Source organism: Camelus ferus, chromosome 32, assembly GCF_009834535.1.
Source record: "Camelus ferus isolate YT-003-E chromosome 32, BCGSAC_Cfer_1.0, whole genome shotgun sequence".
NCBI classification, from domain to species: domain Eukaryota; kingdom Metazoa; phylum Chordata; class Mammalia; order Artiodactyla; family Camelidae; genus Camelus; species Camelus ferus.
Window position 1 is genome coordinate 16,274,484 of NC_045727.1, and position 27,419 is coordinate 16,301,902.

Consider the following 27,419-nt stretch of genomic DNA (forward strand, 5'->3'; position numbering starts at 1 on the left):
TCCTACCACTGAGCTCTACCCCTCCTCCCACAGAGTATTTGATTCTTACCTGTGAGTCTTGACCTTAGGCATACAACAGTTATTAGGAGATACAGAATTGTCTGCACATTACCTAAATATAGGCATACAACAGTTATTAGGAGATACAGAATTGTCTGCACATTACCTAAATATTACACATTTTCAGATGTATCTAGATGCTTTGTGACTATGACTGAATTCTTAATAGCTCTGTGGGGGTGTGTGTGTGGGAGAGAGGCATGTACACAAAACATATTTTCTCAATTACGTGACATAAAAATACTGTTCTGTTAGCAACACACCTTTTAGTTTCAGGGGACAGAAACCCAGCTTAAACTGGCTTCAACCCAAAGAGAAGGTTTGAGTCAGACGATTGCAAAGGTAAGAGGAAGCAGGTCTGCCTTTCAGTCCAGTTGGATCCAAGAGCCTCAACAGCAGCATCACCAGGAATCTTTTTTTCCGTTTCTGGGATTTGTTTTTCTTGATCTTATTTTCATGCACAGCCAGTCTTGTCCCACATGGCAACGGCAGCCAGCGGGTCCTGGCCTCCCTCCAGCAGCCTGGCCACTTGCACAGACAGAACAAGCTTGATTCTCATTGGCCGAGCTTGGGTCATGAGACCACCTCTGAGCTAATGACGGAACCTCTGATTGGCTAGACTGTGGTCAGGTGCTCATAGAGGCCGGAGGTAGGGCTGCTCCACCCAACACGTGGGCTCAGATCCTTCTCTCTTTGCTTCCCCAAAGCAAAACTGAGGCGCGCTTTGACCAAGAGACGGGAGCCTAGATTTCCATTACAACCAGCATGTGTCGTGCCTGCGATAAAAAAGGGACCTTGCTTTTGGAATATGTTGAGATCTAGACCAACATGTACCAGGGTCTTCCTAAAGAGGCACGTGGTCGGTTGACCACGATGTTGCAATAAAAGTACGGTTCTTTCCTTATAATTTGGTTGTGATTAAACCTCTCAGAGAATTCTCCAGTAGAAAACAGTTGAAATTCAGGAAGGAGGGGCTCTGCGGGAGGGACGCTGAGGAGGCAGAGTTGGACTTTAGCTTCTGTAGACACGAGGTCCAGGTAGAAGAGTCTCCATCCAGGTGGGGTCCCGAGGGTTAGAGCTTGGCTGATGGGAGAAGAGGAATTCTGGAACTGCTGGCAAAGCCTTTCAGATAAATAAGCATGATGGTTCCCTACTGATTGTCCTCCGTATTCTTTTAAGCTTTTGACACAACAAATTCTGCCGTAATAAACAACCTTGTACAAAAATCCTCACCCCAGTGCCTTGTATTTCTGTGGGATAAATGGAATAAATTACGATGCAGCACACCATGGACTATAACTCAGCTTTGGGAAGAATGGGTTGGAGCTTTGTGTAATGACCTGGCGAGATGTGTGGGATAGACATGTCCTGCCCCCACCTCTGTCAAGCGGGAGGAGAGCAAGGTGCAGATTTTTTTTTTTTTTTTTGAGGAAAACTAAATCTCTCCTATGTGTTTTTAAGACCAAAGGAAATGGTATAGAAGGATCCTCATCAAACATTGCATATTAATATTTTAAGGATGTGGGACTAGAGGGCTTGCTTACTAGCCCAGTGGGTTGTTTGAGTTGTTATAATCAGCCTGGGCCATTTTTATACATGTATATATTTCACATGCAATACAACAAAAATGGGAAGAGGGGAATGAGTATGTTGCATTTGTGAACAACCTCAAAATAATAAACTCTCCCCTTTCTGCTAACCCTGCTTGCTAAGAAGATTGAGGACCAGGGAAGGTCCTGCAGGCTGGGGGTTAGAGAAATGAAAAGGCATTTATAGCTTTTATAGAAGAGGGAGGTAGGGTTGGTAGATAAATGCCCAGTTAAATTCGAATTTCACATAAAGGATGACTACATTTTAGTAGTAAGTAAATTCCAAAATTGTACTTTCCCACTGGTCCAGCTTGGGTCATGTGACCATCTCTGAACTAACCACGGAAACTCTAATTGGCCAGAGGGTAGTCAGGTGCCCGTGGAGTCAGAACTTACTTATATTACAGATTTATATGTTGTTTAAAAAAAAAAAATCTGATTTTCAAATTTAACTGGGTAGCCTCTATATTTACTGTCTAATTTGGCAGCCTTATAAGGAAGGAAGAAAGATGTCAGGGGTAGGGGATGGGGGTAGGTGAGCAGGGGACCCCAGATCTGCAAGTGGGGAGAGCGAGCTGGGGTTTGGGGAGGGAGAGAGAGCAGAGCAGGTCCCCAGGAACGTGAGACTCTCCGGGACAGAATTGGGTGGCAGAATTTTCAAGAAGTTTCCTTGGGTGACATGCCTTCCTTTCAGTTCCCTTGAGAGACTGGCTGTAAAAGTTAGATTCTTTTAAATCTTCTGTGGACTTAAGAGTGGTTGAGGGCGACACTACGAGACCAGGGTCCAAGGTGGGCCCATTTTTTTTTACCCAGAACACATTCCATCTGGGTCTGTTTCATGGGCAAGGATGAAGCACCAGAGATGTTCATCTCTTTCTTTGTCAAGAGTCAAGGGCAGTCCACTAAGTTTCCAAATTGAAACCTCTTGTATCAGAAACAATCCATTTCATCAGCTGACTTTGTCCAAAGAAAATAACCATTGAGGCAGTGAAGTGTGACTGTCACTTTAGGATTAGTGCGACCTCCCAATAAAGCCTTGCTGAGGCTGCCACCTGGCGGTTTAAAGGGGCCCAGCATGCTCTCAACGCTGGTCATACCTTGGATTTCTCTGCTAGTGGATATTCATTCCTCCAGCGAATCTTTCAGAATGCCTATGTGTCCCAGGCAACAACGTTGCAGTCATACGAACAGCATTGTTTTAAAATGGTAATGTCTTAGTTGAGTGCAAATAAAAAAAGATACTGGAAATGTAAGGAAATGAAAAGTAGGTTTTTAAAACTTGTAAGCCATGAAATTCATGTTGAAACTACTATACCATGTTTTAGGGCAGGGGATTCGTGACTCTTCAACAGAGTCATAATATGGAGAGAAACGGGTTGGGGAGAGCAGAGGGGGAAGGAAGGAAGGAGGGGGAGATACTTGGAATGGGAGGTTGGTTGGGGCACAAGAGCTGAAAAGTTGACAGAACTTTCGAGAAAGTGGCATTCACACCTTACCTTTGTTTTTAGGTTCCATGTTGGTGAAATCTTTTCTCTGTTTTCCTCCTTTTTTTTACATAGGGATGTATTAGTTCCACATCCGGGGGCTGCACAGGGATGTAGGAAGGCATCACCTCTCTACCTGCGTCCACTCACCCCAATAAGCTGCTAATCATCGATCAAGTCAAGATTCAAGCCCAGAGTTCCCGCCCTTCGCCACTGCTGAACCCAGCCAAACAGTCCTGGGACAAAGCCAAGTGAGGCAGAATCCCTGTGCTCAGGGCGTCCACGGGCTAAAATCTGCTTCAGTTCTGGGTGCCCTAGGAGGAGATAGCACTGGTTGGGCTGGCCTTCAGCCATTCCTACCCTAGACATAGACCAGGATCCAGACCTCCTGGGTCCCCTTTCCTCCTGGATGAGCTGTGTGGACTTGGGCAAGTGACTTAGCCTCTCTGAGCCTCAGATACCACATCTGTCAAAGGAGAATGATACTAATTTCTTTCCTCACAGGAGTAAATGAGATATTAAAGTGCATCAAATAACTAGGAAATCTAAAACTATTCTCAAAGAAAACGTGTATTTAAAATGTAGAAAACAAAACAAAAAGAACTAGCAAGCAGCCAATAAATGCCAGCTATTAGCTATTACTATTTCTATGATTGTTAATGTCATCAGCTACATCATCCTGGCAGGGATCTCTTTGGTCACTGCTTTATGGCTCTCTCTCTCCTGGCCCAGGGCCGTCCATCCTGCTCATTTTGTCTGAAGCACATCTACCAGTGCAGGTGGGTTCTGGCCTCAAGGGAAGCTGTCTCTCCACTACTGTTCTAAATTTGCAGGCAGCCGGGCACTGGAAACAGCATCTTGGTTTCTGAAAGCATCCTGCTGCCTTTCTGTCTTTCACCTTGTCTGTCCTTCCAAGGAATCTCAGTTCAAGAACTGATTGAGTGACAAGCCCATGATTGATTCAGCCTCATCCTAGTCCTGCCAGTGCCACCCATCCCCCCTACACTGGTAAAGCTTCTCCCCAGGGGACCTTTCAGAAGCCCCACCCTTCGTTTTATATTAGAAGATGATTGGACACCTGCAGGGAAGGAGCACGCCTGACGTCAATCCGTCCACCGGGATGCTTCCCCACGTGCCTCCTCCCCGACCCCCTTCCCGCATTTGTTGTCCGTGAGATAAAGGGCCAACTTGGAGCTCCCAGCCTCCTGAATTACCCAATTTGGGATTGGATTCCCAATATGGCCACCAGAGGGCGCATTAAACAGAGCCGGTCCTGTCCCTCCGGTTACCTACACGTCCGGCCTCCCTGGCCCCCTCCGGCCAAGCAACACCTTCCCCTACCCTCAGCCACACCCGCTGTCCCTCCAAGGGGCTAGGTTCTCGTCGTCCTCCCTCCACGTGCTCCCTCCGCCCAAAAGCTTCCCCAACAACCCTGCAGGGCTCTGCTCAACCTCCCTGCCTTAGCTTAGAATCACCTCCTGGGCCACTCACTCCCAGCCACAGCCTCACCTGGCTCATCCGGGTCCTCGTCATTCTCCGCACGTATCATCGCTGGTGCTCATCTGTCAGGAGTTGTCTCCCTTCCTTCTGGGTGCCACCTGGATGGCTGCTTTATTTGTTAAATGGAGACAGGCTGCGATGGCTAATTCTGACTGGGCTAAGGGGTGCCTGGATTGCTGGCCAAACATTATTTTTAGGTGTGTCCTGTGACGGTGTTTCCCAAATTGATGAACATTCGAACTGGGAGGCCGAGCAAAGGGCCAAGGCAGGTGGGCGTCTTCTGGTCCAGCGACTGCCTGAGCATTGCCGTCTGCTCGAGCTGGGCTGTCCGCCCTCTTCTGCCCTCGGACGCTGGTGCTCCTGGTGTCCTGGATGGCGGTATGTCTGAAGATGGCAGCAGGACATGCCTCGTTCCACACACTCCCCAAATGTTCCCGGAACCAGTCCCGAGTTGGTCGTCCTGTCTTGGCATTCAAAGTGTCAGTGGGTGTTACCCCAACTGAACCCCCAGAAACTGGAAACATGCCACTTCGTGTCATCCTGGAGCCTTTGTAACAAAAACCCCACTGATCTGACTCTTTTTCATTTGTTTTATTAGCATCAGTATATACAAAGTGGAAAATGACTTAATTTCATTAGCTTAGAAAGTTTGTTTTGCATTTTTATTCGGTTTGGACATCAAATGGAAATGGAAACTCCCCAGGAGAAAGCGTACCTTTGGGGGGTGCTGAACAACTCAATCAAACCTGGCCTCAGATGACCCAGTGGCCCCTCAAGAGCATTGGAAAGCGATACCCTTTGGATTGACCCCAAAGAAAAGGTCATTTTTGCCCAAGGCTCACGCTCAGCCTGAATCTACCCATATATCTGCCAAGTCCTTTCTGCTTATACAACCATCCCGATTACAGAGCCACTTTGCTTCCTGCTGGGCTGTTTGGCTGTTTCCAAAGCTATCAGCTTGAGGATCTGTAGGCTCTCCAAGGAGCTGGCTTCAGAAGATCATTTTTAAAGCATGTCTATGGAACGAAGTAAGGACGGCCATCAAGTTGGCTCAATAATTGTACCCCCTGCCCCCGACAAACAGCAGAAGGATGAGCTCCAAGCTGAAGAGGGTGGAGGGCGTGCATTTTTATAAGCCCGGGGTTGGGGGTGGCTGACAGATACAGCTTAGGAGAATTAGCATGTAATACACACCATCACACTCATTCATTGAAGCTCGAAATAGCTGTAAACGTGTTTCCCCGATGTTTTCAAAACAAAGAGTAGCTTGTAGGAAGGTTCAGTCCATTCTTGAGTTTCTCAAGATTGTATCCGATTCAAAAATATTTAATCCCAGTGGGTTTTCACATTGGTCTTATAAAAAACAGACATGACGTGAGCGGAAATGAGATGCCTGGTACATTTTTGGCACTATTATTATTATTTGTTTTACCTTTACCTATTACAAAGACACATTCAGGTATTTCGAAAAGAAAAATAGACACCAACCTGTCTTTTCAATCACACTGTACATTGTCAAGCTTGCCCACTCCAGCTTTAGGCTAAAACAAACTTTTAAAAACATGGTTACAGGTGTCATACTTCTAAGACAGAACAAAGACACTGGTATCCTGGAAAAACAAAATAAAAATCAACACCTCTCTGTCCGTCCAACAACCAAGAAGAATTGCTGGGCCACGGCCTGGCCAGTTTTAGGGGACAGGGTTAGCATAAAGATTGTATATTTCGTCAGTCTTTATGAAAGGCAAGTGTTTAGTGTTCACATAACCATAGTATGTTCTAAAATTAAAAATCATTAATAGAGTTCTTCGTTCGGATGACCCAGGGTTAGGTTTAGAAGAAGCATCAAATAGAAATAAAAGCCAAGACCAGATTCTGACTTTAGAAAATGACCGAATAAGACGGGGGTGGGGGGGCTCGGAGTGGCTGAGGGGGGCAGCCTTTACTGATCTCGCGGTGCTTCGCGAATGCAAGCTCGAAGGAGCACGTGTGGGGGATGCTTTTCCGGCAGGAGGGAAATACTTGGGCCTCAGATCCCTCCAGACTGAGGTCCAAGCTCCTGGCTGGGGGTGGGAAGGGTAGGTGTGTGCGCACAAAGCCAACTGCTGTATTCCGTTCCAGATGCTTCCCAGGCAAGCTACCAAAAACGTGGACTCCCGGCCATTCTCCCAAAGCCGTGGCAGCCAGAAAGGTCTTTTCTGGTTTGAAAACTAGCTAGTTTAGAACAATTCTAGAGAGCCTGGGAAGGCGCCAAAGAGGGCCCTCAAAGCCACTGGACCCGTGTGCCTCTCTGAGCCATCGGCCATCCCTCGGGAGGTGGATCAGCCTCACACACACGATTCCTCCCTGCAGCCTCACCCTCTGCCTTCTCTTTATACTTACTTAGAAAAGAATCTTCTGGAAGATAGTCACACACTCACCAGTCCCACTGGGTTAGGGCGAAAGGACCCTGATAACACACAAGGACGCTCATAGTATTAATGAGATGCCGAGAATTCCTTTTTGGCTTGGAACCCCTCCTTCTCTCCCCATCGGAGATCGAATCGTGTGATGGGGGTGGATGCTGTCATGGTTCTAATCCCCGTGGCCCTGTTCCTCTGCACCTCCATGGTCCATGTCAAGTGTTCATGCCACCATCCAACATCTGGGCAGAGCTTCAAACACTGGAAAAGTAGTTTCTTCTTTGAGGACCCTCTCTCCCCGCAAAATACTGGAAGGCAAGTGTATTCTGAAGGTGTCACCTCTTAGGGTGACAGTGCACTCGAGTCTCCTCTCTTTTGAGGGCTCTGGCCTTCCGGGACCCCGAGAGGGGACCAGAGCTCACCCCTGGATGTCTCTCCTGCTACACAAACCCTTTTAACTATACGGGGGGTGCTGCTCACACGTCCAAAGCCTGCGGATCTATTCTCGCAGCTTGAGGGTGGCCTCGCTGAACAATTCTGGCACTTGGAGCATCAATTTCATCGTTGAAAGAGTGTCAGAGGAAAGAACATTTAATTAGCTCGACTCCCTTACCTAATGCTCCCCCTCATCCAATTCTTCACTGGAACTCTCAAACCTCTCATCTTCTCTGAAAATTTTCCTTTGTCATCTGTCGCCTTTATGGAGAGAAAACATTTTCTTAGTTTGCCGGCATCCAGCGAGGCCAGGGTAGTAGAAGGGAATGTCGATGTGGTAACACCTTTGCTGCCTTCAGAGGGGCCGTGGGGGGTTGGGGTGGGGATGGGGCGGGACCTTTGAGAAGCTGCGAAAACTGGAAGGGAGGACACATGTGGGTTTTGGAGCAGACCTGTTTAAGGACCCATGCTAAATTCCAACCCAAGTTAATTCAACAAGAAACACCCTTTCCAACCTAATCTTGGGACTTAGATTTGTAGGAAAAAACGCCATGGGCGTGGATTGCGAAGATGCATGCAATCTGATGTAGCCATAGCACGGCAGCGCTGCTGGGAGAAACTCAGCCTCTTTCTTCCCCTTCTCTTCCCCCTGCTGCTATATTTGCCATTTTGTAGGCCCTCCAGCTGGCTTCAGGATTGAGGCTGTACCATGAATTTGGCTGCAGCTGCAATACATCCAAGCACACCTATTTCGATTTTAAATATAATAAATACAGTGAAGAAAACAGCAAATCTTCAATAAAGAGTCTAAAGAAAAGACAGTCAACACTCTGGGGTTTCCATCAAATGCCACGTGGTCTCTGGATGAATTTCTCGAGGAGGCTGTTGTTGAATTCCTGTCTGTAAGTTCCCTTCTCAAGTGGAGCTCTCTCTAGATGGAAACTTCATACTCTCTTGTTTCCTGCAAGAGAGAGAAGCCCAGATCTGTTAACCCGTTGTGTGGCACAGTGACTCAAAATTGGTTCCGGATCTTCTCCCATCTCTGCATCCAAGACATCGGGCATGTGACTTTGCAGTCTCTTTTCTTTGACCTTGACTTGCTTTTGCCAGTGGGTTATGGGGAAAGTGGGTCAAAAGAGGGGTTTGAAAAGCACATGTGTGTTTCTGCTTGTGTCCTGCCCCTCTGCCATCATATGAGCAGAGCCTGCCTTGATGGCCATTTCCACCAGCAAGAAAATGAGGGGAACAGACAGCAGAGCTGAGTCACCCAGCCAACCACCAGCCAGTCCCAGATGTGTGAGTGAGGACTGCCGAACGAGGACTATCCCCCAGCCGAAATGAGCTGGAAACACGTCCCCTGGGCTGATGAGCAGATTAATGTTTGTTGCTTTGAGTGACTGAGTTTTGGGACTGTTTGTTACTCAGCATTATCATAGCACTAAGTAACTGATACATATACTAATAAGTATTAATAAGGTATAGTTTCTAACATGCTATTTTTCATCAGCTGGACCTTCTTTTAGGAGTCAGAAAGAAACTATGCAGAATGTAAAACAACATATGACCTCTTCTTACCAGTGCCACATCTAAAATGGCTACAACATGTAGGTAGCAATCAGTTCAATTTCTCCAATATTCATGGAGTGTGTGTAATCTACTCCAGGCCCCCAGGGCAGAGGAGCAGGGAGATATAAGAAGTCATAGGCTTGGCTCCAGAAAGGGTCACTGTCACATGTTTTGAAAGGAGATCTACAGTTCCCATAGGTCAACATAGTTAAGCGATTACATTTGTGCTTCATGAGAGATGGAAGTGTGGTAGGCAGACTATAAGGTGGTCCTCATGATCTCCATCCTCTTGGTATTCACACTTTTCTATGATTTCTTCCCCTTACTATGCTCTGCTTCTAACCAGGAGAACACAGTAAAGGGACCAGGATGTCACTTCTATGTTTATATTACATAGGATTGTGATTTCCATCTGGAAAGGAGACGCTGTCTGTCTATTGCTGACTTTGCAAAAGCAAGCCGCCATGTTGTGCACTAGTCCCTTAAGAGGGACACATGAAAAGGAACTAAGGTTGACAGCCTGCAAGCCATGAAGCCCTTCATTCCAACAGCCTGAAAGGAACTGGATGCCATCAACAACCATGGGAGCTTGGAAGTGGACCTTCTCCAGTTGAGCCTCAGATGAAACCGCTGCCTTGATTGACACCTTGATTGTAGTCTTTGAATCCTGGAGCAGAGGACCTACAGAAGCTGTGCCTAGACTCCTGACCTACAGAATCTATGGGGTGGTAGAGGTATATCCTTTTAGGTTCCTAAATTTGCAATAATATTGTTACATAGCAGTTGATAACCAACACAGGAAGTCAGAGTGAGTAGGAGGAAGGGAAGGTTAGCAGGGACAAGGATCAAGTCAAGTTCATGCCCCCAAATACTGGGAGATGACTGTACATCATTACACAGTGAATTTGAAGGGTTGTGGTTTTGCAAAGTCACTCCAGCCTTCCAATTCTTCACATGTGCCTCTGGGCCTTTGCATGTGCTCTCCTGTCTTCCTGGCATCTTCTTCAACCACCATATAAATTCTACCCACCTTATTTGTCTCAGCTTTATCTCACTTTCTCAAAGATGCCTTCTCCCACCCCCTCCAAGTGTTCCCCACCATACACTCATAGCACCCTGTCCAATTTCTTTCATGGCCCTTAAAAATTACGGTTGGTTGCAATTAAGACTTTCACTGGCACATGAGATTGAGGTTCAAGGGGAGGCAGGAGAGTGTAATGATGAACGGAATCAAGTAGAATTTGCGTCCTAGGTGAGGTTGTGTGCCCTGACTGTGTACAACCTGACCAAATCATTCTTCCTCTCCCTGAACGTCAGTGTCTGCATCAGTCAGTCAGAAATAACTGGAGAATCTATCATATGGAGTTGAAAGGATTCAAGGAGATTATGCATAAGGTGATATGCATTTAATATGCCCATGGTACGTATTATTATTATTATTATTGATATCTGCCTCCTTTGCAAGACTATAAGCTCATTAATGGAAGGACTGTGTCTGTTTGGCTTAGCTGTGTACCTAGTACCCAACACAAAGCCTGCCACTCAAATGTGGAGGGATGTTACACACTGCCATTCAGCAAGGAATGGAGTTCAACAGGGTGTTTGGGAATGCCACCTGTTGCTACCAGGCCACTGGTGGGCTCTGACCCATCCAGCAGCCTCTTCCTTCTGTGGTCATTCTGCTAAGAATGAACAGAGCGATGGACTTGTCACCAGCTCGCAAAAAGAGCTGGGCTCTCCGGCAGTTGTCTCAGTAGGGGTCTCAGTGGGGATGAGACGGGACCACTAGCCATGCCTTTCCACCAGCGGCACTGTGAGCAAAAGGAAATTAAACCTCCGGTTTCAATGCTGACAAATACAGAGCAGATGAAGAGGGACCAACTCACCCCTGTCTCGTAAATGGGGTTGTCAAACTCGGTCTCCACGGTGATCTGGCTGTAGGGGTGGGAGTACATGAGGGGCAGGCGGAGGCTGGAGTAATAGCGACATCTGGAGAAGAGACAGTCAAGGGAAGAGAAGTTACTTTTCCTGGACTAGGCGATACCTTACAATTCCGAAGGGAATCAGCACCTTCCTGAGCACCAGCACCTCTGCGAACGACAAGGAGGATGTGTGGAAACAGCCTCTTGCAGGCGAGAATCTGAGTGGGGTGAAAGCTGAAATGATAATTGCTCTCAGAGCCTAACCCAGCCAGTGATCACTAATGCCCTGTAGCTCCACTTACTGGGGAGGGGGTGGGGCTTAAGGTTTTTCCACCTGTAAGGCAATTTAAGTCCCTCTTTAATGCAAAGAGCAACAGCAAAAATAATGTGCATTTATTAGGCATCTACTGTGTTGTCCCAGAGCAGCCTTCCCCGGCCACCTATTTAGAGGTGGTCTCTGTTCCCACCCCCTATCCTCTTTCCTTCATTGTATTTATCATAGTGTCTTATAATTTGCATATTTCTACTCTCTCCCTTCCAGACTGTGAGCTCCACAGGGCAGAGACCATTTATATTAGGCAAAAGCCTGCCTCAGGGCCTTTGCACATGCTGTTTCTCTGCCTGGAATCCTCCTCTCCCATATATGTGCATAGTTTACTCATTATTGCTTTCAAGCTCTTACTCAAATGTCATTTCTCAGTGGGGTCCCCTCAACCTCCCCTATTTAAAATGCAACTATCGCCTACTCCAGATCCCTTTTTCTGTCTTTCAAGCTTTTTCTCCCTGCATTTAGCACCTTCTACTGTACTACATACTTTTATTTTATACTTTACTTAGTGTCTATCTTCCCTCATTAGAACCTGGGCCCCTCATGTCAAAGATTTCCTCTTGTTTTGTGCACAGTGATGTTCTTAGAGCCCAGAAGACGGCCCAGCACATAGTAGGTGCTCAATAATTGTGAAGTTGAATGAATTAGTGAGTATCCTGGCCATGGCTGAGTGTCTTCCTTCTTCATTAAAGTCAAGTTCTGTGATCCCCAACACCAGGGACGATGACATTAGATTGTCAATACATATTTGTTGAATAAAGGAATGAATGAATGAGTCAATGACAGAATGAATGAGTGAGTGTGCCGGGTAACAGCACATGTCTGTCTCTCCCACTAAACCCTAGCTCCATGACGTCAGGGATACTGTCTGTCTGACTCGCTGCTGCACGGAGGGTTGGTAGGTGCTCAATCTAAATATTTCTCCCAGTTTGGGATTTGCAGATACTACTACATATAATATAGATAAACAACAAGGTCCTACTGTGCAGCACAGGGAACTACATTCAATATCTTATAATAGCCTACAATGAGAAGAATATGAAAAGGAATATATATATATGTATGTAGAACTGAATTACGATGCTGTACACCAGAAATTAGCACATTGTTAACCAACTAGGCTTCAATAAGAAAAATTTCTCCCAGAGTTGAGTCGAATCACACCATCCTGATGATCACACAAGTGCCACTGTCCCCAAGGTTACAGGTGGAGACCTGAGGCTCAGAGAGGTGAAGTGCCCAGTCCCCCGGGGCACTGACTGTTGAATGGATGGCAACCGCCACCGCCACCCGAAGCCCCGCACCTGGTGATGTAGAGGTAGGCTCCTCCCAGCAGTAAGGAGATGACAAGGACTGGGATGAAGATAGCCAGCGCCATGCTTCCTCCTTCCAGAGACGTTTCCGCTGCCGCTTCTGCTACTAAACACACAGGCTGGTGAGGGCACCTGGCTCCCAGGTGAGCTCCCGCCCTCCCAGTCCTGCACCCACTCAAAGAGCTGATGTCACAGAGCCTTGGCCATTGGAGAGCCATCCCCAGAAGGGAGAAGGGCAGACTGGAGGAAATGGTTCTTTGCAACAGAGCCCAGACCCATCCTTGGATGGGGTGGTCACTGAGGCCACCAAGATGTACACTCTTTTAACTCATTTTCTTGGGGGGGGGGGAGGGTGGTTACCGGTTGAAATCTGGTTAAAATCCAATTCAAGGGAAGACTTGGATAAAATCTCAAATGTGCTATCAGGAAAGGCAGATTTGCTTGACATTCCGTGGGGAAGAGAGTTTGTTGCGTCCAGACTGGCAGGTCCCCCCTAGAGCGGCTCAACCAGACCGTCCAGCAGAGGGCGCTGGGCAGCCGGGTCAGTGCTCAGGACCCTGCACCCCACGACACCCCAACTGGGAAGACCCCGTTTTCATCCTCAGAGGCCACGGCCGCTCATTCTCTGATAGCCCTCTCCGCCTCCCCTGGAGCCTCCTGCTACCTCCCCACGGTCTGTGGAGACCCCAAGAACTATGAGGACCATGGTGGGGGAGGGGGCGGGGGCGATGGGGGCGTTTTCTCAGCATGGCTCCAAGGAAGACCCCCACATCCCCTCGGGACACTTGGCCTCCGCCCCTCTGCGGTTCTCCGCCGCCATGTCTAACAGGGCCCGGCTGCACGCCAGCCGATCTATAATCCATTAACCGCCACTCTTCGGGTCTGAAAAATCGATCCTAATGCCCAAGAGAAATGTGTGCGCACGGAACACCACGATGGCATCAGACTCCCTGAGCAAGCCAGGCCTTGACATGTTTGCACGGTTCATTGGTTGGTGGAAGACAGCAAAGGATGGGCCTGAACAGAGCCTAGCACCAATAAACGCTCTCTCTTTTTCCAGTGGAGTGACTAACACGTGCTCTCCGCCCCGCTCATGTATTTGAGCCCTGGCTCTGTCTGCTTGGATTAAAATGTCATCTGTTGCAAAAGCGAGCAACTAATGGCATGGAATTCCCACCGCCCCAGATTCTGAGTGAACTGTTTATTGTCAGAAAGCCAAGTGGTTCCCAAAATAATAATAAAAACTGTCTAATTGGTTAAAACTTGGATTTTTAAAATGAAACAAAAAGTATATATTTTTGACACCACAGCCCAGTGAGTGGTTTTGGACCAAACTGAACGAAGGTTATACAGACAGCAGAGGACTTTACGTGTTGGGGGAGGGACTGAAAAGGGAGGGAACCACAAAATAAAAACAAAATCCTGGATCACTTTTTAGCATCTTGTTCTACATTAATAAATCTCACTTGGTAACTTCTGACAAAAGAACAGAAAACAAGGGGGGTGATCCATGGACAGCTATGCTGGAGAAGAGAGAGACAGAGGGGAAAACAGAAAATTCCCCGGGGAAGATCTTTCTCCCCCAAAACCAGGAGGATGCTCGGCATGGAAGGTGATGCATCCATGGATGTAGTTCCCCAAAGTGGCACCACATGGTTGAAAAGCTTTACAAGAGGGTGACGCCTTTCTCAGGCGAGGGGACTCCCAGAAGTTTTTACCTCGTCTGCATGAACAGAGCTGGGGCCAGCTCTCTCTCAGGTCCTAATTTGGGCTGTAAGTTGCAAATTCCACAGTTTTTTTTCTTTTTCATATCATCTATTTTGAAATGATCTTCGGCAGTGTGAAGGCAGAATTTTTGCTTAAAAAATTTTTTTAAAGCACCCGGGTAAGGATATTCAAGGACCTGCCCTTGCTTTCTGCAATGAGCTTGGTTTACTGGATTTTGTCATCACTGGACTCACCTTCTAAAGCGTGTTCAAAGCTGTCTTGATTCACTGAAAGGGAAATTGGACCATTGGTCAATGTCAAGTGAACTCACTCCGTTTGCATGAAATGAAGCCGCCCCCTCCCCCCAACTAGATGCAAAAGTCCATGCCACGCTGCGCTGAAGTTAGAGTTACAGTTTTTGTTTGTTTGTTTTAAATCTTGGGCTACTGGAGTTAGCGGAAATGCCTGCACACACTCCTAAGTTCCTGAGAGCTGAGGGGATAGACATGAAAGAAATAGGGCACGAATTCCTGATACTCACCACGTGTCAGATCCCGCACATCAAGAGCTTTACATACATTTGCGCACTTAGCACTCACAACAATCTCGTTAGATACTATAATCATCCCCACTTAACAGATGAGCAAACGGAGGTTCAGAGAAGTCACCACACAGCTTCTAAGGGATGGAGGCAGGACTTCAACCTGCTTGGCTGTCTCGAGCCTCTGCTCTTAACTGCGCAGTTCTGGCCTCTTCACTGTTTCCATGTAGGACAAAGGTTGATGAACGGTGAGGGTCAAGACAAAATCCCAAAGGCAGATGTTTTCCACCCTAGACATGAGCTGGACCCTTGAGTGCCTGTCTTGGGGGGGCAGAAGCTTCCATGGAATCTTAGAACTGGAAGGAAATGTTGTACCTTGGAGTGTGGTCAGCGATAAAATGTGCGGCTTCCTGGGCCCTTTCCTGGACCTGCCGAGGCGGCGTCCTTGGGGTTGGCCCGTCTGTAGCTCTGGCCAACTTCCCTGTAATTCTGCTGCTGCTGGCCCAGCCACTGACCCTCCTTTAGAAAACCTGAGTGGACTCATCCAATTATTTCACCCAAGGGGAAACCCAGGTCAGAGGGGGAGGGCAGGTGGACGATGGCAGAGCCAGGGCCGAAAATTCTCCGGCGAGGATGTTTTTGGCAAAACAAACCCAACAAGAAACAGGGAAACAACCGGCAGATCCACCCACGCTGGCAAGACTGAGTGCATGATGACAGACACTCAGTGTGGAATGATCGGAAATGCTGCAAAAAGATAAGGCAGAGCTATGGTTTTGTTTTCTGATTCAACGGATGTCTCTGATAAGTGGGGAAAAGCAAAACACGAGAACTGTATGACATGCCCCTCCTTTTTTTATTTTTCCTTTTGTAAAAAACAAACAACCCCTTCCCATCCTTCCAGTCTGTCTATTTGTATGAGTCCCAGGAAGCCGGGACTCATACAAGCTCAAAGGTGATGAGTACTGGATTCTGGAGAGGAACGCGGAAGGGGTAGGGGAAGGGAGGGAGGGAGCCACGGCCAATGCTTCTTATGCAACTCTGATTTCTTTTGCTTCTTGCAGGAAACACTTTTGTCATCAATCCAAAAAAAAAAAAAAAAAAAAAAGTGCTGAACATAGGCATTTGGGGATCCGCTAAAGTTATAGATCCCCAGGTAGAAACGTAGAACTGTATGTTTCCCTTCCCCATGGGGAGAGAATTCTGCCTGATTATTAAGAGAGTTTTAACTGTAAAAGGTTAAATCCACTTGCCTAAAGCATTGAACATATTTCGGATATGATTATTAATTTCACATATGAAAGACACAGATAAATGGACCCAAATCTCAATAGATGTGTCATAACTTAATTTCAATGATGAGTGTTTCACTGATTTTAAAATATACCTCCTCCTTCCCCCACCCCGCCCCGCCTTTACCATCTCTGAGATGGGGGCGTGTCTTAAAAAACCAATGGGGTGTTATAATCGCGGCCAACAGGCGGCGCTCACGGTGTTCGTGCGCGCGGAATCCTTAGCGCAAACTCTTCAGCCTTTGGAGGATGGGTGCGAACGCCTTGGGAGAATTCCCCAGAGGCAACGGGCGCAGGGGTGGGGGTGGGGTGGATGGTGGGGAGGAGCGGCGAGAGGCTGTGCACGTAACCCTTGGGAACAAAGTAGTTGGGAGAAGGAAGTGCAGGAGGCGGGAGACGTTTAAGTCACGCTGTGCCAGCAGGAGTCAAAGGCAGGCTGCCTCTTTTAAAAGTCTAATCTTGAAAGAGCTCTTTTAGTAAGTTAAAAAAAAAAAAAAAAAGCCAAGCAAGGAGAAGGCATGGTGTCATTGTTTAATTGGCAACCACTTCCTTCTTTCTCGGTGGTCTGGAAAATAATAGTGGTGGGGTCTTAGATTTAGTGAAACACAGTAGCTTGGGTTTTTAGAGCAAATTTAGAATCCCTGCAAGTCAACTCTTACATCTCTGGGTACCTAAGTCCCAGGGACGTGGGTAAGTTTCTTTACCTTTACAGAGGGGCAGTGGCAAGTTCCAGTGGGAAACCTGTCCTAGGGTGCAGCGAATGGTCACTTCACCCATGAGCTCAAAGCCCTCGGTCCCCGGGATGTGGGTAAGTTTCTTTACCTTTACAGACGGGCAGTGGCCCGTTCCAGTGGGATGGCTGTCCCAGGATGCAGCGAATGGTCACTTCGCCCATGAGCTCAAAGCCCTCGTAGCACATGAAGGTGAGGGACTCTCCAGGCAGGTAGAGTCGCTTGTACAGGATTTGGTACCCGTTTTCAGGTAGCCCTGGGTTGTCACACGCCAGGGACTCCTCCGCTAAAAGGCAAGCCAAAAGGAGCTCTGATGAGATGACGCAAATCTCTGGGGACTCCTACTCAGAGCCAGTGTGACTGAGTCCAGTCTCCCCAGCATCATTTCTCTACGTCCCCACCTTGCATGGAGATCTTTCCCATTTCTCAAACTCCCCTTTCCCTCCCCTACCTCTGGGCGTGGGTTACTCAGGGGCACAGTAGAATGTACCACACTGTGGAGTCTGGGTTCAAATCTGGCTTCTGCTACTTACTAGCTGTGTGACCTCCATCAAGGGCCATGAACTCTCTGAGTTTCAGTTTCCTCATCAGTAAAATGGAGATAATAGCAGTGCCCATCTCATAGGGACTTGGAAGATTAAGTAAGACAATGTGTGCAAAGGCTTAGCATGCCCTTGAAAGGTAGGTACTCAGTAAACGGTGGACAGTGGTGCTGCTAAATTATGAAATACTCCTCTTGCTTCTCACCTTACACCTCACCTGCCCACCCAGCCTGGATAAGTCTTGTCTTTCAATACTCAGCCTTTAGGTCTCTGCCTCCAGGAAGCCTTCCCTGATGCCCCCTACCCGGGAAATGCTGATCTAATTCCCTGGGCTTCCCTTCCTTCTGGGGGGAGGGGAAGTAAGTGATCCTTGAAGAGAAGGCAAATTCCAAGTGCAGCACCTGCAGTGTAGCAGAGGTGCCAGCAGGTGGCAGTGGCAACTCAGAAGGCATTCCCCACGGACTTTCCCTGGAATTTTCTTTCATAAATTAACAGGTTAATGAGTACAACATATATTTACTGAACACCTTCTATGTGCCAGGGACTGTTCTTGGCCCTGGACATACAATGATGAGAAAGAGAGACGTGACCCCTGCCTTTTCGTAACTTAACGTTCATGTAATATACAGGTTATTTCTTGGACCAGGCACTGTCCTGACCCTGGGGAGATAGAAAGGGACAAAAGACAAATTCTCAGACCTGGGGGTAAAGGAAGATGTTGACAGCAGGTCTAGGAAGATGAGGGGGAGGCGTCCCCAGCTGTTCTCACCTGGCTTCATCCTAGAATCACCCTAGATTATTCAGTGAGCTGGCTCTGCCCCCTAAGGTATTTTAATTTAATTAGTTCCCCCAAAGTATTATTTTTAAAGCTCCCCTGGTGATTCTAAAGTCCAGCCAGAACTTTAGGACTGAAGGATTTAGGGCTCAGAACTGCTGCTTTGGTGTCTTGGGATGGTTAAGTAATTGATTAATCATTTAATTAATTAATTCCTCAAATTAATTCAAATATCCATTTTGTACCAGCTGAGTTACAAATATTACCTCTAATCCTCCCTCAAGTCCTTAAAGATGGTTAACAGTTCCGAGCAGAACAGCCAACAATTACTGAGAGCATCCTATGAGCCAGGCACTATTTGGAGTTTTATAGCTGTAAACTCATTTAAGTTTCACAACAACCACAAGACACAGATATTATTATCATTGTCCATGTTTTATATCTGAGCAAGTGAAGCACAGAACTCTTGGGTATCTTGTTGGGTAACCTGTTAAGCTAACTTAGTGCGAGAGATAGGATTCAAATCCAAGTGGTCCAAGTTTGCTGTTAATCACTGCATTATACACTCATTTTTACAGATGAGGAAACTGAGGCTCAGGGGAAGGTCTCTTGTGAAAGGTCCCACAAGAAGGAAGTGGCTGAGCTGTGATTTGATTCTTTGACTCCAAAGTCAGTCCATTTCAATTCTGACCCGGCCATCAGTAAGAGTCTGAGAATTCCATACAAAGTTCTTTCCCTGGCAAAAAGCCAGCTGTTTTTTGAAGGCATTTGTGTTTATCCTCAGCTCCCAGAAGATGGCAGGATGGAAAGTGACCTGAATTTGAAACCGGAGGCTTGGATCTAGTGTGTGACCCTGGGTGAATCATTTTATGTCTCTGGACTTCATTTTTTTTTTCCTGCCTGTTAAGTAAATGGACTGGACCAACACCTCCTCCTTAGGTGGGATGTGGCTGGACAATGACATTCCGAGTATGTACCCACACTTTGAAATAAGATCATCTAAGGCAGGTGTTCTCAACCTACATGCTACTGACATTTTGGGCTGGGCAACTCTGTGGTGGGTGGTTCTGTGTCTGGTAGGGTGTTAGGAGCACCCTTGGCCTCCATCCACGAGATGCCAGGAGCACTCCCCTCCCTCTGTTGTGACAACCAAAACTGTCTCTAGAAATTGTCACTGACAACTGTCCCCTGGGGAGCAACGTCACCCCTGGTTGACAATCACTTGTCTTAGGTTTAAACGATTCTGATCACAATGGTGTGACTTCATCCCGTTCTCTCCCAGGAATTCAAGAGAGCTGGACTGATGGTCTTACAGACATAATCACACACCTGCCCTCATTTCTATTCCCCTCCCTCCACACCGCATTAAGTATAGGAAAAAATGTACATTTTTGGAGCACATTTGAGCAAAATGCTCAAAATCAGTCTCCCTGGCTATTGTTATGAAGGGTTTGTAGTCGTGGGACACTGAAACTGAGCGGTAATTAGCAACCAATGTTAGTTGAGCACTTGTTGTATACTAGGCACATTGTCATGAGCTTCTGCTTGATGAGGACACCAGCTTTAGCTTGTTCAAAGTCACGCAGCTGTCCAGTGGCAGAGCTGAGATGCAAAGGTGACCTGCTGGCTTTTAAATCCTGTGCATTTAACGGTTCTGCTAGAATGAAGGGCCCTTCTTGTGCCCGAATCCCCTGGGCTATGGCTTTCTCAGAGACAGGAATTTCTTAATGAAGACGGGCACCCAGCTAGAGCTCAGCCTGCTGGCAGAGGGGAAGCCCCTGGGGATGACTCGTCAGTGGAAACTTTTACTATGGCCACGGTCTGGCCACGTGGGCTCCTCCTAGGCTAGGAAATCTCCTTGTCTCCTATTTGTGGTGTTCTGGGGGCAAGGCAGCGAAGGCCAAGGGCCCCCAGGAGAATCCTTCTGTACCTCCCCAGAGAGCCACCCACAAAACCCTCGCTGGGTTTGTCAGATCATTACTTTTCATGGTGTGGCTGATGTTTTCTGGGCGGGAGCCCCAGCAGCTGTCTACCTTGCCGTCACCAAAGAGAAGTTGCAACAAAGCTGCGAAGTGCAATTAAGACTGCATGAGTACTGCGAATGGTGATGATGGCAGTAATAGCAACAAATACTGTCATTGTTTTGAGCCTGTTGGGCCCTAGGGATACAAGAACCGACTGGATACAATCCTAGCAGGTGAGGTATGTGTTTGAGTCTCGGAACTCGTAAACAGGTCATCTCAGTCAGCTGCAGCAAGTGCTATGTAACTATAGAAGCCATGGGAGCACAGAGGAGAGATACATGACCTAACCTGGCAGTCAGGGAGGCCTTCCTGGTGGAGGTGATGCTGAGGATTTCTTATGATTTCCTTCATAGACTTGTTTCTCCTCCCGCATCTTCAACAGACCCCAGGCTCCCTGAGAATGTGGATTGGGTCTGTTTGTACATTGCTATATTTTCAGAGCCTAGCATTACTGTTCCCAAACTAGGTGCCATGGTGCCCTGGGGTGCCACCACAATCTCACTGGGGTTCTTTGAGGTTTTAAAAAAAAATGTTGAGGAGACACAGTGACATCTTCCAGTCCCATGTGCACCAGTAGCTGGGGGAAGGTCACAGCTTTAACATCAGACTGAGCTTCTTCCCTTTGGATGATGCCCCGTCTTTGCAGAGCGAGGTTTCTGTGGTTGTGGTTCTCAAAAGCAAGAACTGTGACAAAATCAATAAGGACCAGGGGATGAAGGGGGCGGAGTCCAACCTGATGCTGAAAGTTTGAGAAGTTTGGTGGAGCCCAACAGGCATCTCTGCAGTAGTAACTGTATTACAATTGCATTACAATTACTGTAATTGTAAGTAAGTGTTATTTAAGAATGAAATAAACAAGTTCATTTGTGTCATTGGTTTAGAGTCCACATATAAGTGATATCATATGATATTTGTGTTTCTCTCTCTGACTTACTTCACTTAGTATGATCATCTCTAGGTCCATCTATGCTGCAAATGGCATTATTTCATTCTTTCTTATATAAACAACAAGGACCTATTGCATAGAACAGGGAACTATATTCAATAGCTTGTAATAACCTATAATGAAAAAGGATATGAAATATACACATACATATACATAACTGAATCGCTATGCGGTGCACCAGAAGCTAACAGAACATTGTAAATCAATTATACTTCAATTTTAAAAAAAGTGAAATAAAAATAACATCTTTTCTTTCACCTTATGTGCCTTACTTTTTCAAGCAGCTGCAAGGGTGTCAGGATATATAGCTACTTATTAAGTGGTTTGGACCTAACTGTTTACTAAATATAATTGTTAGGTGTCCTGGCCCAGGAAATCTACAAAACAACCCCAACTCTCCAAAGAGACTGTGAGCTGAGAAAGTTTGGGAACCTCCGTCTTAGCATGTGCCTGCCTAGAGGAGGACACGTTAAATGACTGAATTATACCCAGCAATCCTGCCTGGTAGGAAGTAGTAATTCCTTTTCACAAGGGAGGACCCTAAGGCCCAGAGAGGGAGAGCTACTAGCCCAACGTCACTCAGCAGAGCTAGGGGGTGTGTCTGATGGCAAATCTATACCTGACCTCTCCGTTCTCAAAGTGGCCTGAGGTAAACAGACCAGGAGTGAAAAGACATGGCTTTGAGTCCCAGCTGGACCAAACCACGACATTGGGCAAGTGATGTGAACAGAGGCTATAGACAACCAGAGCTTATACAATTTGCCATCCACTTCATGAGCTTGTTGGTGGACGATCTTGGTCAATAGGAGAGCCCCAAAACTTTACCCAGGAGCTAAGGCTGCAGAGTGATGATGCTTTGAGGGGTTAGTCAGGCTTGAGCTGGAATCCTGGGTTCTCTTTCCCCTGCTGTGTGACCTCAGGAAAGCTGCTCACCCTCTCTGAGCCTTCTCTGCCTGCTTTTAAGTGGACATACATACCATTCGTGCAGTTTTGTGAGAATTAAACATGTCAATATTGGGAAAGGGTGCAGCCAAGATGCTCATCAAACCAGGCTGTTTCCTCTGCTCAGCAGAGGAAACATTTTAAAGCTGTTTTATGTTCAACAACTTCGTCCTTAAAAATACTCTTGGACCCCAGATACAACCTCCCCCTCGCCCCGGCACCTGACTGCTAGAATCTGACCATCCTCCCACCCCACGTGCCAGCTTCCGTCAGCCCCGCCTGGCTGGAAGGTTGCTGGAACCCCACACCGGGTTCTGCTCCAGGCGTCTCTCTGTAAGGAGGATCGGCGTGTCTCCTGACACCCAGCTTGACTCGTGAACTCATCAGCGTGGGTGTCAAGGACGCCTTCTCACCGGAGCGCCCTGGGTCTCAGGGGAAGGCAGCCCCGGAGGGAGGGGGGGAAGTCGGCTTCTCGAAGCTCAGCAGCCGCTGCAGCCCAGGGGCTCTTTGGAGGCTGTGTGCCTCATTAGTTGAGGTGCCTTTTCCTTCATTTTAAACATAGCTCCACCTTTCAGTATTTTTAAATGAGCCTTTATTTGTAGCTTTTCATCTCTGGGTCTCAGGAGCTTGAATTACTCAGGATGCTCTGGATCACCCTCAGTCACTGGGAGGGGGAAGGGAGCTATATTTGCTTTCCAGGATGCTGTCACAAGGTGCCACCAACTGGGGGGCTTGGGACAATAGTCATTCACTGCCTCATAGCTCTGGGGGCCAGAAGCCTGAAATCAAGGAGGCAGCAGGGCATCCTTGACATGCAGGTGCGGCTCTCCCATCTCTGCAGCATCCTGTCTGTGTCTGTGTCTCCATCGGGGTCACAGTCCCCCTCTTCTTATGAGGACACCAGTCACTGGATTAGCGCCCACCTTAATCCAATGCAACCTCATCTTAACTCGACTGTATCTGCCAAGACCCTATTTCTGAAAAAGGTCCCAGTTATAGGTCCTGGGGGGTTAGGATTCCAACATACCTTTTTTGGGGGGGGCACAGTTCAACCCACAATGGGAAACAACCAGTGTGGACTTGGCCCAAAGGTCAGGGGATGTGGCTGTGGTTAAGGCATTCGGGCCACAGATCGCAATTCCCCTGGGACAGCCCTGCGCAGGTTGGGACCCTGCCACTCACAGTGAAAGGATGGGGCAAGACTGGGGGAAGGAATGCTGGCCTTAGAGACTGGAATCCAAAATCTGAATCCTAGTCCTGCCCATGAAGAAGTTTTGTGACCTTAGTCATGTTTCCCTTTGAGTCTCAGTTTCCTTTACACACCCTCCCACACACATTTGTATATGTGTGTACGTACATACACTCACATCTCTCTCTCCCTACATATGTTTAGCAATGTGTTTCGCACATGAGAACTCCTGATCTCTGTATTTCCCTTCGAGCTTGAGTCTCTTTGATGCATCTGCATATATACACACACATACTGTACACATGTATACAGTCGGTCACAAACATGCACAACGTGCTCAGCATAATGCCTTGCACGGTTGACAGATAACAATTATTGTTACTGTCTGTAAAATGGGGGCAGCTGTGTGTCATCTCAAGGTTACCCCTCAATTGCATTTTATCTCCCAGATTCCCTTCAGCTCTGAAATTCTGGGACTCAGACTGAAGAGGGCAGATGGGGAGACAGGGCTGTGTGATGCAAGAGCCCCTGTTGCTTGTGACAACAGAACAACGAAGTCTCCCCTCTTCTGTGCAGAGCTTCCGATTTTGATGAATTCCTACCTGCCTGTATTTGCTTTTGTTACCCGTACGTCTGGAGTTGTCGCCACGAAATCACTGCCGAGACCAAAACCATGAAGCTTTCCCCCTATGTTTTCTTCTAGAATTTTTACAGTTTCAGGTGTTAATGTTTGAGTCTTTAATTCATTTTGAGTTGCCTTTTGTGTAGAGTATGAGGTAAGGGTGCAATTTCAAAGGAAATAATCGGTGAGAGAAATCTCGAGTTTAGGGAATAGGAGAATGTATTTGCAAGCCATGTATCTGACAAGGGGTTAACTTCCAAAATATGTAAGGGACTCCTACAACTCCATAGCCAACAACCAAATAACCCCGTTAAAAAATGGGCAAAGGACTGGAAGAGGCATTTCTCCGAAGAAGACACACAGATGACCAGCAGGGACAGGAAGGATGCTCAGCGCCACTAGTCATCAGGGAGATGTGAATCAAAACCACAGTGAGGTGTCGCCTCACACCTGGTGGGATGGTCTTTATCAAAGAACCAGATGACAGTAAGAGTTGGCGAGGACGTGAAGAAGAGGGAACCCTCGGTGGGAATGCAGAATGGTGCGGCCGCTATGGAAAACCTTATGGAGGTTCCTCAGACAGTTAAAAATAGAACACCATGTGATCCAGCAATCCCACGTTTAGGTATTTACCGTAAAGAATTGAAATTGGGAACTTGAAGAGGTACTAACACGCCCATGTTCACGGCAGCACTATTCACGATAACCAAGATGTAGAAACTTATGTCACTGAGGGGTGAGCCGGGGGCTCAAGTCAGTAAACAGGACTCACAGACACAGTGGGGCAGGCGGGACGTCCAGATGGGCGTGCCGGTTTCGCGGCTGTAGCAGGTCAGCAGAGAGCTCCCTTCCAGCACGAAGCCGGGGTTGCAGGTGTACTGGATGGTGGTGCCCACCAGCAGGACAGGGTCCGAAATCAAGCGGGTCGAGTGGTCCACCTCCCCGGGGTCGGTGCAGTACATAACTGCGCGGGACGAAAGCAGACCAGGCGGGCGTTAGGGCTCCGGGTGACCGGAGGTTTGCTGACGACTCCAGAACGAGCCAGAGAGCCTCCTCCCTTAGCTCCTTCCCCGTGTGAGAGACAAGGCAGGTGGCTGGCGAACAGGCCAGGGCACCCGAGACCTGAACTTAATTCCACTTCTAGGAATTTGCCCAAAGATCTATGTACAAGGTTATACATCACACCATTACTTGCAACAGTTAAAAAATAGGAAAAAGGAGGGAAAAAGAAACCCAATACAAAGCCTTTAACAGAAGAAGAGGTAAGTGTCATGGAACAACCATTCCATGACATCCTGATCCACCACTAAAGAGAACAAAGTGTTTTCTCTGTAGGGCTTGACTGTGGTCAAACAAACACCTAGTACTTTTTAATTAAAAAGTCAACATAGGGTGGGGAGGGCGTAGCTCAGTGGTAGAGTGCGTGCCTAGCACGCACAAGGTCCTGGGTTCAACCCCCAGGACCCCCACTAAAAATAAATAAATAAAACCCTAATGACACCCCCAATAAATAAAAATTAAAAAATGCAAAATTGTAGAAAAAAGGCTCAAAAAAAAAAAAGGAAAATTAAAGAAGTCAATATAGATGAAAGGAAAACAGTCATCCAACTAAAAGAGAATGAAGTAGACAAGCTGTGGGCTGCAAAAACGTATCTGTATTTCTGAGTTGGAAAAAAAGGGTGGCTGCAGGGCAGTCTGTACTGAACTGGTGCCTGTCATGGTGACATACCAGTGATTTCTGTATGTAGCCCTGCGGGTCCACCTGCACGAAACATACAGCGTGTCTGTGTATCTGTAACAGACCCATGCGGACACCCATGCGGACACGTGCAATTGGAACGATTCTTTCGAGAGTGGCGCCACCGCTAGACAGCAGGCTGTCACCGACTTGCTCCTTCGACCTCGCTGTTTTACCACTGCCCGAGAACCACAAGCAAGCATTTGTTACTTGTGTGATGTGGTTAACATCGTGGGTGGAGCTTAACCAGTGAAAGGTGGTAATGACATCTAGGGACTTCCAGGTGGGACCCCAGTGTCCTACGGAGGTTCTCCTGCCCTCGTTTCACTAGAAGAGAAAGTAACCGAAGCAGGGCGGTGGGTCTGCATCTCAGACGTGGAGAGTCGGCTAGGCTCCCAGCGTGGGAACTAAACACACAAGGGGCCCAATGCAAATTTATTCCCTCTGCTTTGGTCCTTTTATTTTTTGGGCAAAAATTGAGGCACGTGAGGGGACTGTCCCACAGAGCTAGTTTATGTCCCTTCCAAGCTTTTAAAATGTTTAAAAAAAATAATGGTGATGTAGATCACATCAATGAGTCCATAAGGGGTTTCTCCAGCCACCACCACGTGGCGTTTTGCACTGTCCATTTCAATTTTCTGTCGCTGTGCCCCACCCCCCACATGCATTCTGTTGCAGAACAGACAGATACGTTCCCATAGCTGGTTTGGTGACTAGCGAGGCCCTTCACGTTTCCCACAATTATAATGAATGTTCCTTGATGCTGGAATGTTTGTGGTAAGAACTGTATGGAACCCCCACAATTTCCTTCCCTGATACTCTCTTTCTCTGCTCACAGTCCATATTTCTTATTTTGCAATCAGTGATTTAGGTCATGCTGATCAGAATTACCAAAGTACCCCCCAGGATCCAAGGATTCCCAGCAGACTAGAGCTTTAGGTAGGAGGTGGGAAGCAAAGGGCTGGGGGTGGGGGAGGCCACCTCCAAGTTTAGCTCCGCCCACTGCTACTATGACATCCATGTAGAGACCAGAAGCACTTCCTTTCACTACCCATCTTTAAGACGCTAGACTCAGCTGTCACGACACACCTGGCCCGCACTCCTGAGGGGAGCAGGCAGGAGGGACCAGGAGACAGGGCTGGATGAAGTCATTTACCTACCGCAGGGATTCTGAACTGGGGCTCCAAGGGCCAACTTAGACTAGTTTGGGCTGATTACTGCAGGTATTTTAAAGAACTGAATTTGAATGATGTTTTTACATAAGCTACATACATTCACTGCAGTCCTACACCGCTCCCTACGGTCTCACACCCAGCTTGCTTCACTCATTTACATCACCTGCCAGATTTCTGAAAGCACCTGAGTCTAAGACTCCTGCCCTTGGACTACAAAATGACATTTGTGAGCAGGACCGGTGTGTCGGTGGAATAGGAGAGACGATGGGTGGGAGGGATTTACCGGGCAATGATCCAGAGGGAAAAACAAGACCACGCTTACTTTTCTCACAAAACGGGGGGTCGCTGCTCCAGCTGAGGTCCCACTGGCAGGTGAGGGTGTCACTCCCCACGATGTCATAGCCGGGGTCACACTGGTAAGTGATTCTGGCTCCCCTCACCAGCTCTGTATGAGAAGTGGTTTTCCAGCCATTCTGGATCTCCGGCAAATCTGAGCAGGAGTCGTTCCTTGACACCTCTTTAAAACAAAAAACTGTTATCTTTTCCTTTTATGAATGTCAGAGGAAAAAGCAAATAGAAGAAAAGGCCTCCAGAAA

The 27,419-nt window shown here is 47.5% G+C and overlaps 1 protein-coding gene across 1 annotated transcript in view; it reads right to left on the reverse strand.

The window, feature by feature from the left end:
• Positions 1-5,205: 5,205 nt before the first annotated feature.
• SEZ6L (seizure related 6 homolog like) overlaps positions 5,206-27,419 on the reverse strand; it is a 159,303-nt gene continuing 137,089 nt past the window's right edge. The window contains 7 exon segments of the mRNA XM_032471244.1: positions 5,206-8,431; positions 10,923-11,025; positions 12,591-12,702; positions 14,561-14,593; positions 16,962-17,156; positions 24,683-24,874; positions 27,146-27,340. Of these exon segments, the coding sequence (XP_032327135.1) occupies positions 8,402-8,431; positions 10,923-11,025; positions 12,591-12,702; positions 14,561-14,593; positions 16,962-17,156; positions 24,683-24,874; positions 27,146-27,340 (860 nt within the window). The 3' untranslated portion in view covers positions 5,206-8,401.